The 17,112-nt window shown below is 38.3% G+C and overlaps 1 protein-coding gene across 5 annotated transcripts in view; it reads right to left on the bottom strand.

Moving 5' to 3' along the window:
• AKAP3 (A-kinase anchoring protein 3) overlaps positions 1 to 17,112 on the bottom strand; it is a 51,939-nt gene that overhangs the window by 31,758 nt on the left and 3,069 nt on the right. For all 5 annotated transcript variants that reach the window (XM_027074081.2, XM_027074080.2, XM_053225734.1 and 2 more), the window contains 2 exons: positions 14,328 to 14,432; positions 11,416 to 11,511 (listed from right to left, as the gene is read on the bottom strand). In XM_027074081.2, coding sequence (XP_026929882.1) covers positions 11,416 to 11,511 — 96 coding nt within the window. In that variant the 5' untranslated portion in view covers positions 14,328 to 14,432. The remainder of the gene's footprint in view (positions 1 to 11,415; positions 11,512 to 14,327; positions 14,433 to 17,112) is intronic.

The raw sequence follows: 17,112 nt of genomic DNA on the forward strand, positions 1-17,112 counted from the left end.
CTGCCCTTTCTCTTTCTCTTCTCCTACTGGGACTCCCACAATGTGCTGTTTGTTTGATGGTGTCCTACAGGTTCCTTTGGCTCTGTTCACTTTTCTTCAATCTTTTTTCTTTCTGTTCCTTAGAGTTGATAATTTCCATTATCCTGTTCTCAAGTTTTCTGATTCCTTCTTCTGCCTGCTCAAACCTGCCTTTGAATCCCTTTCGTGAAATTTTCAATTCAGTTATTATACTTCTCATCTCCAGAATTTCTTTTAGGTTATCTCTAGGTTTTCTATCTCTTTTTGATATTTGCATTTTGTTCACACATTGTTTTCTCAGTTTTCTCCACATGTTTCTTTTAGTTCTTTGGGCACCTTTTAGACAGCTGTTTTATATATAGTCTTTGTCCAGTGGACCTGCCATCGGGTCTTTTTCAGACACAGTTTCTGTTGACCTACTTTTTTTCCTTTGAGTGAGCCACACTACTCTGTTTCTTTGTATGCCTTGTGATTTTTGTTGAAAACTGGGCATTTGAATCTAATGGCTGCAAGTTTAGAATTGAGGCTATAAGCTATCAGTATTTGTCATTCAAAAGAGCATTAAGTGTAAGCAGTAATATCTTCATACTCCACATGATGCTATATTAGATTATAAAGTCTTAAATTAAAGGATCTCTATTCTGATTGGAAAAAGTATTCTTATAAAGGAATCTTAATCAGGTTAAGATTTTAGGAGCTTAAGTTCACATAAGTTAGGATAATCTTTGACAAACAAATTGAATTAAATAATTTTGAATTCATAAAAACAGCTATGTCTTTTATGACTCCTCAGTATTAAGTATAATGTAAGTATGCATTTTTATTTTACTTTGGTATGTTATTCATAAACTTATACAGGTTATAAAAATCCAATAAGCTATATTACTTCTACTTAATGTTTAAGATCATGAAAAATATAAATTTGTGTTTAATCAAATTGAATGATTATTCTGACAAACTTTATTACAACAGTTATTATATTTTATGGTATTGTTGGCTTGATTTTAAATTTCCAGCATCTTTAATGTAATTTAAAACATTGGTATTAAATTGAGTTAATTCATGGATATTAATTGGATACCTTGCTCATTTCTTTTTTTTATTTTTTTCAATATATGAAATTTATTGTCAAATTGGTTTCCATACAACACCCAGGGCTCATCCCAAAAGGTGCCCTCCTCAATACCCATCACCCACCCTCCCCTCCCTCCCATCCCCCATCAACCCTCAGTTTGTTCTCAGTTTTTAAGAGTCTCTTATGCTTCGGCTCTCTCCCACTCTAACCTCTTTTTTTTTTCCTTCCCCTCCCCCATGGGTTTCTGTTAAGTTTCTCAGGATCCACATAAGAGTGAACACATATGGTATCTGTCTTTCTCTGTATGGCTTATTTCACTTAGCATCACACTCTCCAGTTCCATCCACATTGCTACAAAGGGCCATATTTCGTTCTTTCTCATTGCCCTGTAGTACTCCATTGTGTATATAAACCACAATTTCTTTATCATTGATCAGTTGATGGACATTTAGGCTCTTTCCATAATTTGGCTATTGTTGAGAGTGCTGCTATAAACATTGGGGTACAAGTGCCCCTATGCATCAGTACTCCTGTGTCCCTTGGGTAAATTCCTAGCAGTGCTACTGCTGGGTCATAGGGTAGGTCTATTTTTAATTTTCTGAGGAACCTCCACACTGTTTTCCAGAGTGGCTGCACCAATTTGCATTCCCACCAACAGTACAAGAGGGTTCCCGTTTCTCCACATCCTCTCCAGCATCTATAGTCTCCTGATTTGTTCATTTTGGCGACTCTGACTGGCGTGAGGTGATATCTGAGTGTGGTGTTGATTTGTATTTCCCTGATAAGGAGCAACGTTGAGCATCTTTTCATGTGCCTGTTGGCCATCTGGATGTCTTCTCTAGAGAAGTGTCTATTCATGTTTTCTGCCCATTTCTTCACTGGGTTATTTGTTTTTCAGGTGTGGAGTTTGGTGAGCTCTTTATAGATTTTGGATACTAGCCCTTTGTCCGATATGTCATTTGCAAATATCTTTTCCTATTCCATTGGTTGCCTTTTAGTTTTATTGGTTGTTTCCTTTGCTCTGCATAAGCTTTTTATCTTCATAAGGTCCCAGTAATTCATTTTTGCTTTTAATTCCCTTGCCTTTGGGGATGTGTCGAGTAAGAGATTGCTACGGCTGAGGTCAGAGAGGTCTTTTCCTGCTTTCTCCTGTAGGGTTTTGATGGTTTCCTGTCTCACATTCAGGTCCTTTATCCATTTTGAGTTTATTTTTGTGAATGGTGTAAGAAAGTGGTCTAGTTTCAACCTTCTGCATGTTGCTGTCCAGTTTTCCCAGCACCATTTGTTAAAGAGACTTTTTTCCATTGGATGTTCTTTCCTGCTTTGTCAAAGATTAATTGGCCATACATTTGTGGGTCTAGTTCTGGGGTTTCTATTCTATTCCATTGGTCTATGTGCCTGTTTTTGTGCCAATACCATGCTGTCTTTATGATTACAGCTTTGTAGTAGAGGCTAAAGTCTGGGATTGTGATGCCTCCTGCTTTGGTCTTCTTCCTCAAAATTACTTTGGCTATTCGGGGCCTTTTGTGGTTCCATGTGAATTTTAGGATTGCTTGTTCTAGTTTCGAGAAGAATGCTGGTGCAATTTTGATTGGGATTGCATTGAATGTGTAGATAGCTTTGGGTAGTATTGACATTTTGACAATATTTATTCTTCCCATCCATGAGCAGGAATGTCTTTCCATTTCTTTATATCTTCTTCAATTACCTTCATAAGCTTTCTATAGTTTTCAGCATACACATCTTTTACATCTTTGGTTAGATTTATTCCTAGGTTTTTTATGCTTCTTGGTGCAATTGTGAATGGGATCAATTTCTTTATTTGTCTTTCCGTTGCTTCATTGTTAGTGTATAAGAATGCAACTGGTTTCTGTACATTGATTTTGTATCCTGCAACTTTGCTGAATTCATGTATCAGTTCTAGCAGACTTTTGGTGGAGTCTATCGGATTTTCCATGTATAACATCATGTCATCTGCAAAAAGTGAAAGCTTGACTTCATCTTTGCCAATTTTGATGCCTTTGATTTCCTTTTGTTGTCTGATTGCTGATGCTAGAACTTCCAACACTATGTTAAACAACAGCGGTGAGAGTGGGCATCCCTGTCGTGTTCCTGATCTCAGGGAAAAAGCTCTCAGTTTTTCCCCATTAAGGATAATGTTAGCTGTGGGCTTTTCATAAATGGCTTTTATGATGTTTAAGTATGTTCCTTCTATCCCGACTTTCTCAAGGGTTTTTATTAAGAAAGGGTGCTGGGGGCGCCTGGGTGGCGCAGTCGGTTAAGCGCCTGACTTCAGCCAGGTCACGATCTCGCGGTCCGTGAGTTCGAGCCCCGCGTCAGGCTCTGGGCTGATGGCTCAGAGCCTGGAGCCTGTTTCCGATTCTGTGTCTCCCTCTCTCTCTGCCCCTTCCCCATTCATGCTCTGTCTCTCTCTGTCCCAAAAATAAATAAACGTTGAAAAAAAAAAAAAAAAGAAAGGGTGCTGGATTTTGTCAAAGGCCTTTTCTGCATCGATTGACAGGATCATATGGTTCTTATCTTTTCTTTTATTAATGTGATGTATCACGTTGATTGATTTGCGAATGTTGAACGAGCCCTGCATCCCAGGAATGAATCCCACTTGATCCTGGTGAATAATTCTTTTTATATGCTGTTGAATTCGATTTGCTAGTATCTTATTGAGAATTTTTGCATCCATATTCATTAGGGATATTGGCCTGTAGTTCTCTTTTTTTACTGGGTCTCTGTCTGGTTTAGGAATCAAAGTAATACTGGCTTCATAGAATGAGTCTGGAAGTTTTCCTTCCCTTTCTATTGTTTGGAATAGCTTGAGAAGGATAGATATTATTTCTGCTTTAAACGTCTGGTAGAACTCCCCTGGGAAACCATCTGGTCCTGGACTCTTATTTGTTGGGAGATTTTTGATAACCGATTCAATTTGTTCGCTGGTTATGGGTCTGTTCAAGCTTTCTATTTCCTCCTGATTGAGTTTTGGAAGAGTGTGGGTGTTTAGGAATTTGTCCATTTCTTCCACGTTGTCCAATTTGTTGGCATATAATTTTTCATAGTATTCCCTGATAATTGTTTGTATCTCTGAGGGATTGGTTGTAATAATTCCATTTTCATTCATGATTTTATCTATTTGGGTCATCTCCCTTTTCTTTTTGAGAAGTCTGGCTAGAGGTTTGTCAATTTGTTTATTTTTTCAAAAAACCAACTCTTGGTTTCGTTGATCTGCTCTACATTTTTTTTAGATTCTATATTGTTTATTTCTGCTCTGATCTTTATTATTTCTCTTCTTCTGCTGGGTTTAGGCTGCCTTTGCTGTTCTGCTTCTATTTCCTTTAGGTGTGCTGTTAGATTTTGTATTTGGGATTTTTCTTGTTTCTTGAGATAGGCCTGGATTGCAATGTATTTTCCTCTCAGGATTGCCTTCACTGCATCCCAAAGCGTTTGGATTGTTGTATTTTCATTTTCATTTGTTTCCATATATTTTTTGATTTCTTCTCTAATTGCCTGGTTGACCCACTCATTCTTTAGTAGGGTGTTCTTTAACCTCCATGCTTTTGGAGGTTTTCCAGACTTTTTCCTATGGTTGATTTCAAGCTTCATATAGCATTGTGGTCTGAAAGTATGCATGGTATAATTTCAATTCTTGTATACTTATGAAGGGCTGTTTTGTGACACAGTATATGATCTATCTTGGAAAATGTTCCATGTGCACTCGAGAAGAAAGTATATTCTGTTGCTTTGGGATGCAGAGTTCTAAATATATCTGTCAAGTCCATCTGATCCAATGTATCATTCAGGGCCCTTGTTTCTTTATTGACCGTGTGTCTAGATGATCTATCCATTTCTGTAAGTGGAGTCTTAAAGTCCCCTGCAATTACCACATTCTTATCAATAAGGTTATGTTTATGAGTAATTGTTTTATATATTTGGGGGCTCCCATATTCAGCGCATAGACATTTATAACTGTTAGCTCTTCCTGATGGATAGACCCTGTAATTATTATATAATGCCCTTCTTCATTTCTTGTTACAGCCTTTAATTTAAAGTCTAGTTTGTCTGATATAAGTATGGCTACTCCAGCTTTCTTTTGGCTTCCAGTAGCATGATAAATAGTTCTCCATCCCCTCACTCTCAATCTAAAGGTGTCCTCAGGTCTAAAATGAGTCTCTTGTAGACAGCAAATAGATGGGTCTTGTTTTTTTATCCATTCTGATACCCTATGTCTTTTGGTTGGTGCATTTAGTCCATTTACATTCAGTGTTATTATAGAAAGATACGGGTTTAGAGTCATTGTGATGTCTGTATGTTTTATGCTTGTAGCGATGTCTCTGATACTTTGTCTCACAGGATTCCCCTTAGGATCTCTTGTAGGGCTGGTTTAGTGGTGACGAATTCCTTCAGTTTTTGTTTGTTTGGGAAGACCTTTCTCTCTCCTTCTATTCTAAATGACAGACTTGCTGGATAAAGGATTCTCGGCTGCATATTTTTCCTGTTTATCACATTGAAGATCTCCTGCCATGCCTTTCTGGCCTGCCAAGTTTCAAAAGAGAGATCAGTCACGAGTCTTATAGGCCTCCGTTTATATGTTAGGGCATGTTTATCCTTTGCTGCTTTCAGAATTTTCTCTTTATCCTTGTATTTTGCCAGTTTCACTATGATATGTCATGCAGAAGATCGATTCAAGTTACGTCTGAAGGGAGTTCTCTGTGCCTCTTGGATTTCAATGCCTTTTTCCTTCCCCAGTCCAGGGAAGTTCTCAGCTATTATTTCTTCAAGTACCCCTTCAGCACCTTTCCCTCTCTCTTCCTCCTCTGGGATACCAATTATGCGTATATTATTTCTTTTTAGTGTATCACTTAGTTCTCTAATTTTCCCCTCATACTCCTGGATTTTTTTATCTCTTTTTCTCAGCTTCCTCTTTTTCCATAATTTTATCTTCTAGCTCACCTATTCTCTCCTCTGCCTCTTCAATCTGAGCTGTGGTCGTTTCCATTTTATTTTGCATGTCGTTTAAGGCGTTTTTCAGCTCCTCCTGACTGTTCCTTAGTCCCTTGATCTCTGTAGCAAGAGATTCTCTGCTGTCCTCTATACTGTTTTCAAGCCCAGCGATTAATTTTATGACTATTATTCTAAATTCACTTTCTGTTATATTGTTTAAATCCTTTTTGATCAGTTCATTAGCTGTTATTTCCTGGAGATTCTTTTGAGGGGAATTCTTCCGTTTGGTCATTTTGGATAGTCCCTGGAGTGGTGTGGACCTGCGGGGCACTTCCCCTGTGCTGTGGTGTATAACTGGAGTTGGTGGGCGGGGCCGCAGTCCGACCTGATGTCTGCCCCCAGCCCACCACTGGGGCCACAGTCAGACTGGTGTGTGCCTTCTCTTCCCCTCTCCTAGGGGCGGGATTCACTGTGGGGTGGCATGGCCCGTCTGGGCTACTTGCACACTGCCAGGCTTGTGATGCTGGGGATCTGGCGTATTAGCTGGGGTGGGTAGGCAAGGTGCACAGGGGCAGGAGGGGCAGGCTTAGCTCACTTCTCCTTAGGTGATCCACTTCAGGAGGGGCCCTGTGGCAGCGGGAGGGAGTCAGATCCCCTGCCGGAGGTTTGGCTCCACAGAAACCCAGCGTTGGGTGTTTGCGGGGAGCAAGCAAGTTCCCTGGCAGGAACTGGTTCCCTTTGGGATTTTGGCTTGGGGATGGGCGAGGGAGATGGCGCTGGTGAGCGCCTTTGTTCCCCGCCAAACTGAGCTCTGTTGTCCCGGGGCTCAGCAACTCTCCCTCCCTTTGTCCTTCAGCCTTCCCGCTTTCCGAGCAGAGCTGTTAACTTATGACCTCCTAGATGCTAAGTCCTGCTTGCTGTTGGAACACACTCCCTCCGGCCCCTCCGCTTTTGCAAGCCAGACTTGGGGGCTCTGCTTGGCCGGCAGGCTGCCCCTCTGCCCTGGCTCCCTCCCGCCAGTCGGTGGAGTGCGCACCGCTTCGCCGCCCTTCCTACCCTCTTCCGTGGGCCTCTCGTCTGCGCTTGGCTCCGGCGACTCCTTTCTGCTAATCCTCTGGCGGTTTTCTGGGTTATTTAGGCAGGTGTAGGTAGAATCTAAGTGATCAGCAGGACGCACGGTGAGCCCAGCGTCCTCCTATGCCGCCATCTTCCGACGATCCCCCCCTACCTTGCTCATTTCTAAGATAGAATACTGAAACATTGATGGCTAAAAATAGTTTGTATGCTTTTGTTTCTTATTTTTTATTATGATAGAGAGGCTATATCTTTGGGTCTGTTAATGTGTCTACTTCTGCCACTTGGTTATGTGAGGGATGTAAATGGCTGTGAAAGTTGTCATATGTGTGTTCATGAGTTCGGCTAGTCTGCACTTTAGCTTGTGTGTAACAGTTCACAATTATATACCTACCCCTCCCCACATTTTGTGTGTGTGTGTGTGTGTGTGAAGAAAAAAAAGGAAAGTTCTTGGCCTAAACATTTTTGTTAGTATCACTTAACTATTTTTATGAACAATGGTTTCACGGAAATCCAGCTGTGTACAGGCGAGTTTTTCTAGGAACTACAGGTGAAACCTGGTAGGAAGAGTTTGTTAGTCTCGACTTCCTAGTCTCAGGATATCAAATGATGGAGGTCTTTAAAAGTCCAACCTGAGATTCCTTATGAAAACTTCCATTAAAGCAAACTTAGGGCCTATCTGGTTGCTATACCTATGTAAATAATCAGACCAAATCTGGTGAAATTAGCCTTGTTTTGTGAGCAAAAGTTACCTTATTTCGAGATTTATCAAAATGTAGGCAACTAAGGTAAAAAAATTTGTCCTCCAGTAGAAAATGATGCACTCCCTATAGTCTATAGTTTATAGACTAAGCATTGTTTACAGCCCTCCACATAATCTGATTCTGATCCTATGGGAGCTATTTTACAACTGTGAGCTGTAGGTAGTTGAACGACAATGCAGAATAATTCTACATGTCTGTGGACACATAAATTCTGTCTAGTGGAGGTTCAGCTGATTTCCCTTCTGCACTGTGGAACAGGCCAGTTTTGCTATTCATTTCAATATTTCTTATCTATAATAAATCTCTTTTTTTTTATTCTCCTTTGAACTGGTTGTAACACCTCACCAATTTCCTCATTAATGAGTTAAATAAAATCTTTAACATGTGTTCATTTTAATATCTGATTGGGAGTCCTGATTTTACCTTTTGAAAATTATCCTTCAATATTACCTACTTATTTAAAGATAGGCACACTATCTGCAAATAGACATGCTCCATAATTGGGCTGTAACATGTACAGGGAAGTCTTATAATGCAGATGTAAAGTTTATTTCTCTTATCTTTTTCAATTCTTTTCACAGAACATTGAAAAAATTATAGCATAGCATACAACTTTATGATAGAGTATAAAGAACTGTTAGCTGGCTGTGTTTATAGGTTTTTATTGCCTATTTACATTTTTAAACCTAAAAAGTGTGCACCTTATATCTATTATTCCATCCAGAACTTTGCAAAAGTGGTTGATGAGGCCATAATGACTGACTGAAAGACTAATCACATGACTTTTTCTATCAATGAAGTCTACAATCAAACATCTATATCTTCCAAACCCCATTGCCCTCTTGCAACCTTTAATTCTTTCTCTTCTTATACAGTAGTATCATGAACAGGTGGGAAGGTGGATGCCAAATTATTTCTGAGTCTTTCTTTTAAAAAAATTTTTTTAAAGATTTATTTATATTTGAGAGAGAGAGAGAGAGCACGCGTGCGAGAGAGAGAGAGAGAGAGAGAGAGCAGGGGAAAGGCAAAAAGAGAGGGAGACACAGAATCCGAAACAGGCTCCTGGCTTTTGAGCTGTTAGCACAAAGCCCAATGCAGGGCTTGAACTCACAAACTGTGAGATCATGACCTAAGGCAAAGTCAAATGCTTAACCAACTGAGACACCCAGGTGTCTCATTTCTGAGTCTTTCTTTTTTTTTTTTTTTTTTTTTAACGTTTATTTATTTTTGAGACAGAGAGAGAGCATGAACGGGGGAGGGTCAGAGAGAGGGAGACACAGAATCTGAAACAGGCTCCAGGCTCTGAGCTGTCAGCACAGAGCCCAACGCGGGGCTCGAACTCACGGAGTGCGAGATCATGACCTGAGCCGAAGTCGGCCGCTTAACCGACTAAGCCACCCAGGCGCCCCTCTGAGTCTTTCTTAATCAAGGCCAGGGAAAATTTTCACATCCATGAAAGAGAACATAAAAAGGGTTAAGGGTTTTAACTTTCTCTCCTCAGCCATCTTCTGCTCCAGTACTTTAGTTTGAAGTTAACATATATAGCTCCCATTCTATTCTTCTTCACCTCTAGCTCTGCTAAGCATACTTTATGAAATTTTCCTTGACAACCTCCGACTTGGATCTATTCTTTAAAAACCTATAGCAATTACTGCCAGAAAATCCATTTGGCAAATGGATAATTTGGGTCTACTGGTTATTTAGACATAATTAGGGGCTACTGGTTATTTAGAACTTTTATATTATATTTATATTTCACATGTATAGTTTTTATTTCCCCAAATTAATGGCAAGGTCTATGAGGGCAGAAACTGTTTTTATTTATTTATTGTTGCATACCCCAGAGTGTTCCTTCCTTAATGATAAATTGTGACTGTTTTTTAATTTGATTTAGTATTAAAATTTATGTATCTTTTGTTTTTCTACAGGAAAGAGCAAAGGTAAAGAAAAGATCTAATAGAAGCAGTTTTGATTGGCACTTACTCTATAGTAACTGGATATTCATTATCTATATGTCTTAATGTTTTGTGCATATTTGTTAGTGTTTTCTCTCTTAGGCTATATAAGATAGACCAAATAGATTTTGAATAAATAGATGGGTCATGCAACATTACATGCAAATAGGTGTTTGATAAATATTAATACTAAGGATGAGAATCACCATAGTGATTCCATTAGATTATGAAACCCTTAAATTAAGAAAAAGAATTCTGTCTAACCTGTTTTTATATCTCTGACCCTAGGACTAAGCACAGAGTCTGTGCCAGTTATCCACACTGTCTCTCAACTCCAAGTCTACCATCCTTTGCCTTGCTCTGTGACACTGGAATTGGACCCCTTTTACCATTTTTTCTTTGGCAACTGGCTTTGTTAGTAGAGGGCACTGGAGAGACACTGAACTTCTGGCCGACTTGCACCTTCTGGCAAATGTATTCTGCACCAGCAGGCTAGTGCTCCTGTGGCAGCCACACTGTCCAAAGAAATCTGAAGCTGCCTTGGTTGAAGGAGAAGCAGCTTCTGTGAGTTCTTAGTCTCTTCCTGTTCACTCTCTTGCAGCCTAGGGGTAGTGGTTTCTCTCTACACTTGCTACTTCTGGAACTCTTAGACAGTTTTCTTTTACAGCTTTTAGTGGTTAACTTAGTTAATTACCTTTCATTAAATTAAAAAAAATTAATGTTTACTTATTTTGGGAGGTGAGGGGCAGAGAGAGAGAGAAATGGGGGATCTGAAGCAGGCTCTGTGCTGACAGCAAGATCACAACCTGAGCCGAAGTCAGATGCTTAACCAACTGAGCACCCAGGAACCCCTCACTAAATTTTTTAATATCAAATTACTTGATATGGTTTCCATCTTCTAACTAAACCCTGATTTATAGTGCCTGACACTAAGTACTTAATAAATGTTTGTTGGCTGATGAAGGCAGAATGATAATGTTACTTAGATGAGAATTTATGCTTTTGAGAATTTTGAGGTGTTCTACATTTCGGAAAATAGTTTGTGAACTTTTGAGACATTTCTGTTTGAAATCCAATCCCTTTCTGTTTAAAAACTAACAAAATTTTACAGGTGTACTATGTTTTGCATTAATTACAAAATATTTCTTCTATGAAATTACCATATTATAGAATTTACCCCCAAAACAATATGGATGGTAACTTTTTGTTCTAGAGGAATTCATATTTTTCCCCAAGAATTTCACCGTTGAAAATAAGAGGTGGGGGGGGCGCCTGGGTGGCTCAGTCGGTTAAGCGGCCGACTTCGGCTCAGGTCATGATCTCGCAGTCTGTGAGTTCGAGCCCCGCGTCGGGCTCTGTGCTGACAGCTCGGAGCCTGTAGCCTGTTTCAGATTCTGTGTCTCCCTCTCTCTGACCCTCCCCTGTTCATGCTCTGTCTCTCTCTGTCTCAAAAATAAATAAATGTTAAAAAAAAAAGAAAATAAGAGGTGGGGTAGCGGTGGTAGAGAGAGTAAGCCTACTCTTAATAGTACTCCACTTATTCCTAATTTAGTATCTATAAAAAGTGGTTGACCCTTACCATTTTCCAGTCTTGGGCTTGGCTGTCTCCAGGAGTATAAACATCAACTTTGCATACTCCATTTTGGCTTTGTAGCCAGTCAACCCTATCCGACATCTGGAAGTAGAAAAAAAATGAGAAAGGGTCATCAAAGGGACAGGTTACATGAACATAAAGAGAAATAGGCAAATGGCTGAGGTGTGGAAAACAGGAGCAATGCTTTCAATAGAGAGACCTATCCCAAAAGCTACTTCAACCCACCGAACTCTGGATCTCTTCATCCTCAGCTGTCAACTGCAGGAAGATTTCTTAAATATATGTGTTTCTAGTACGGAAGCTGGTGCTTGGTATATGTAGATGTGCTTAATACAGATTTGTTCATAAATGAACCTATGTAGCCATGTGTTCTGCTCTATGTGTTCTTGCTTGATAACCCTTCCACATCCTGGATTTTCAGTAGACACTCAAAACTCAATGTGATCAAAATAGAATTAATTTGTGTCTTTCTGCCTGTTGTTGTCCCACCAACTTTTTTTTTTTTGCCCACCAGCTTATTTTTAAAGTAATATATGCTTAATTTTCATTAATTTCTAGAGCACTAGCTTAACTTACATTAACAATAAGTCTAGTAGATCCTCCTTAAGACCAATCTCTCCTCCAAGTAGCCAAGGATCCTAGGGGAATTCTTAGTCTCCATGGTTCAGCCAATATTCTTGAGGCCGAGAGAAAAGAGATACCACATGCACCATCCAATGGGCCTTTGCGTGGATGCCCTTGCTGATACTGACTGTACTATAGCTCTCCCAATACTTTGCTCTACTCCCTAATCTCAATAATGGCACTGCGATCTAGCTAGTCTTCCAAACCAGAAAGCTGATAATCATTTTAGTTGTTTTCTCCCACCACAAGCCTCCATCTAGCTGCTACCACTGTCTTCTTTCATTTGTTGCCATTTGTCATGAAAGAATTGCTTATACTTGCTTTTGGCTCACCTCAAAATTTAATGTAATAGCCCCTATTCTTATATTCCTTGCTGTAGTCTTGTCCACTTTCCATACCATTGCATCTTATTTGACAGTCTTCAAAAATATGGCCAATTATCATAATATTTGTCCACTGCTAATCTACAAGTATGAGAAGCTTCTCTTTGACCTCTTTTTCCATGCCAGATTTCCATTACCAGGCTTCCATACTGAAGTTCCCTGCTTTCATTACAAAGTTTGCTTACATCTATACTTCTCAATAAGGTAGAATAAGCCAATATTTCCTCTCTAATGTGCCTAAAAATTTTTATTAAGCAGATATACAGATTCATATTTGATTTGCACAAAGCAAAGCAAGTATTTTAAATTGTTATAAGTTGTTTTAAACTGTTACAGTAAAGTCCAAAAGCTCATCCTAATTTTTTTTACAGTGAAATTGCATTTTATAAAAATTTGCTTGAAATAAGCATTATTAGGGGTTGAATAGCTGGTTACTTGGAAATATTTGTTTTAAAGGACTTTGGGCAGTGGTGGGGGTTGACATCCTCCCTCAAAATTAAACCAACACAAATAAAATACAGATTACACACATGACTTAAGCTTACTTATAAACAGATTTATTATTCTTGTCATATAGAATATTATGGGTAATTATTAAAAAGAAAATAGGGGTTCCTGGGTGGCTCAGTTGGTTAAGCGTCCAACTTCTGCTCAGGTTATGATCTCGTGGTTCAGGAGTTCGAGCTCTGCATCGGGCTCTCTGCTGATAGCTCAGAGCCTGGAGCCTGCTTCAGATCCTCTGTTCCCCCCCGCCCCCCACCGCCCCTCTCCAGCTCATTCTCTCTTTCTCTCTCTCTCTCAAATAAATAAATAAATAAATAAATAATAAAACAGAAGACCTTTTAAGAGCTACTTGTCTTTTGCTCCCACAAGGATTTGTACGTATTTTCATACCCCAATCACTAATTCAGATTCCTGAGTTAGGGACACAGTTTCTCTTACTCTTCCTGACACTGTAATACAATAGATTCCTTGGGTAAGCAATGGGTTCTCCACCCTGATTAGACCTTAGAATCACTCAGAGAGCTGTTTAAAGATACTGACACACATACTACCTTCCAAAGAATCTTATTTCCTTTTTTAAGAAACATTTTTAAAATGTTTATTTATTTTTGAGAGAGAGAACACAAGCAGGGGAGGGGCAGAGAGAGAGGAGGGACATAGGATCCAAAGCGGGCCCTGCACTGACATCAGAGAACCTGATGAGGGGCTTGAACCCACAAACTGTGAGATAATGACCTGAGCCAAAGTCGGATGCTCAACTGACTAAGCCACCCAGGCAACCCCCAAAAATCTTATTTCAATGGTTTTGGGGTGGGGAAACTTAGACATTGAATTTTGTAAAAGCTCGCTGGATGATTCTAATATACATCTGCATAAGAATGAGAATCCCTGGGCCTGGGTTTATCTGGAGAGATTCTCTCTGAGAAAGACTGGCCAGCTCCAGAAAGATAAATATTTATTCTTTTCGTTAAAAATTTCTACAATTTCCTAAAGTTCTTTGGTATCTCATTTTAATAGTTTTCTTTTAACCCTAACAAGGGAGTTTTTAAAGTCTATGAAGTTAAGCCTAGTATGGTCTCTCAGCAGCTATTATATGCTAATATCCTTATGCTTGAGTCATTACCACGAATAAAGGAATGGATATTACTATTACTTGGACAAATAATGAGAAGACTTAGAAACAGGTTGCTCTGGACTGTTGACAGAACAAGTGAGAGTCAATAGCTTACCTCTCAATCTCCAGTTGATATTACATCCTAATGAATTGCTTCTAATAGAAAATGACAAACTCAACAGGATCTCCTAACTTATTTAAGCTATATGTCACAATTAAAAAGTAAGAGTGAAAATTAAGTGCAAAAGCAAGGAAATTATGTGATCACTTACTCTTACTGATGACAGGTTCTGAGATACGAGGAAAGCTCTTGACTAATTTGTTGTCTTCACTATCCCTAAATTTACCCACCCCTCCTGCCATGAAATATAAGGGATCTGCAATGGAAAGACACAGATAAAAATGACTAATTTTACATATGAACCCAATTGCCCTTATTACCAAATAATGATTTTGACTTACACATTATTTTTCACATGTAGCACACAAGTCATGAGCACAAAATGACATTCAAATTTCAAGTCCAGATCTTATTCTGGGTGCAGTCTGATGATTCCCAGATGACAAAAAAAGGTTCTATCTTTTGGCCAACAGTTCCTGAAATGACTATTATTATTCTCCACTTCCAAATCAGTGATTTATAGCCTTAAATAACAATGACGAAACTAAAAGTTTTTAGGTTAATCTCAAACTTGCTTGATTAGTAAGTCAAAAAATAAATAGCTAGAATGAAGAATAAGTGCCCTGAATTAATTCATGGATCTCAAAACACTCTGTAAATATTCTTTTGAGGACTTAAGAGAAATGTACATCTTCATGTTGTAAAGGGGATTTATAGTTAGTTAGATATAACTTCCAGATCAATGATCTTCCTTACACTACCTCTTATAAGACATTTAAATTAGGACATTAGGGCACTGTACTTTAAGACATTAGGGCATTGTACTCTCATACTGGAATATCCACCCAACCTCCTAGTGATGTCTCTCTAAATACCACCCTTGCTTGATAGTTCAGGACAAAGCTTACCCCATCTATGAAATATTTCCTAAATACTTAATTCAATGTGATTGGTCCTCCATCAAGGTTTACGTCATATTTTGCTTCAACCTTTACATCCCATCTAGTTTTTTAATTGCTCACATATAGTTCATCTCCTTTATTAGATGGCTTTCTAAGGGCAGATGCATTTTCTTACTCATCTTGGTATCCCTCATAACTAGTGTATTAAAGTTGGTGCTTAATAATTGTCTGCTGAAAGAATGAATATATGAATAGTGCCCATTTCTAATTCCAGATAGTGTCAACTGTTCTTTCTTTAATAGGAGAATCTGAGAATAACTCTCTCTCCCTCTCTCTCTTCATATATATATTTACACATATATATGTGTAAATATATATACATATATATGTGTGTATATATATATATATATATATAGTGGTTTATTAACAGACTATCCTATCCCAATAATACAAATAAATCAGCACTTCAAAAGTGCTCTTGAACTTCTTTCACAAACAGAAAGAACATATTTTAGTCACATGTATCCAGCAAACACTTCCACCTAGATGTACTAGCATTTTTTATTGTATTTTCTATGTCTTCTTGCGTGTTTATCTGCATCCATGGACCTTTAGACTATATATATAGTACTAAATATATTACTATATACATAGTATATATATATACATGTATATGCATACATATATACATAGTATACACATATGCATAGTATACATATACAATAAGTACATTATATTACTATATACACAGTACTATATATATGTATAGTGTATATATATGTATAGTATTACTATATATATAGTACTATGTATATAATAATATATATGGTACTTAAATATCTTTTGATGGTAATATTCAGACTTCTAAATCTGTATATATTTTTCATAATAAGATGGAAAAGAGGGAAGGAAACTCTAGAATTTAATGGAGCCAATGAATGGTGTCATAAATTTCTTATGCTTAAAGTTGGTGAACAATACCCTGGAGTTAGGGTAGGATGTAAAAGACAAAACGAATGCTTTGTATTATCTATTAAATTTGATGAGGAAAGAAAGATAACTGTATACAATGTATAGACAAATGGACCCTAGAAACCATTCTAACAACCTCATTTTACAGATTAGGAAACTGAGGCTTAGAAAGGGAGTGTTAAAAACAATGGACATACTACTTTAAATTATACAGGTTAGCATCCTGCAAGCTGTGAAATTTTTCTATGGCCAATAGAGGGATCCTGCAGCCAATAGAAGGGATTTTTCTTAAAAGTGCCAATGTGATTGCTACCTCAATACTAATTGAGAAGGAGTGCAAATCATGAATACCAGCCAGAGAGGGCATAACACAGGGGTTTGGTTATGGTTGCTGTACTCCAGACCATAACTCTATCTCAAGACTGTTTTCTTCTGTATCCATCATAAGCAAGAGGCTCCTGTTTACTCAAGGTTCTTAAAGTCACAGAAAAGCCCAAACTACAGACAACATATATGAAGCAGGGCTGATACATATCATATTAGGTTTTAAAGTTCATTCAACCAAGTTTCGTAACTAGTTTTAAAAAGGAATATATTCAATTATATATATTCTCTTTTTCTGTCTTGCTGCCTTCCTCTAAGTGCCTGGTGCATTGTACACACTCAATAAATTTGGTTATTGTTGACATCAGTTACAATTGATTTTGTTTAAGGATAAGAAGTGTGTGTGTGTGTGTGTGTGTGTGTGTGTGTGTGTGTGTCTTTTTCCCTTGGTGATACCATTCAGTGTTAAGCTTCTCTGTGAATCTCCTTCACTTTCATTTTCCCTTAGTTTCTTCCTCTATTGCACCATAAAGTACAGACACTTCCTCCACATGGCTACATATTGTCTAGCCAAGGCTTCAGAAATAATAGTAGAGAGAATGAAAGTAGAGGAGATTCGGGACTCAGAGCTACACCAGTCTGATTTTGCTATTAGAGCACTGGGGTTAAAAAACAAAAAACAAAAAACTTTTGGAACAGCTACACAATGAAAATAAGGCAGCAGGTAGTCAAGCTTCC

The sequence above is a fragment of the Acinonyx jubatus genome, chromosome B4, assembly GCF_027475565.1.
Source record: "Acinonyx jubatus isolate Ajub_Pintada_27869175 chromosome B4, VMU_Ajub_asm_v1.0, whole genome shotgun sequence".
In the NCBI taxonomy this organism is placed as follows: Eukaryota; Metazoa; Chordata; class Mammalia; order Carnivora; family Felidae; genus Acinonyx; species Acinonyx jubatus.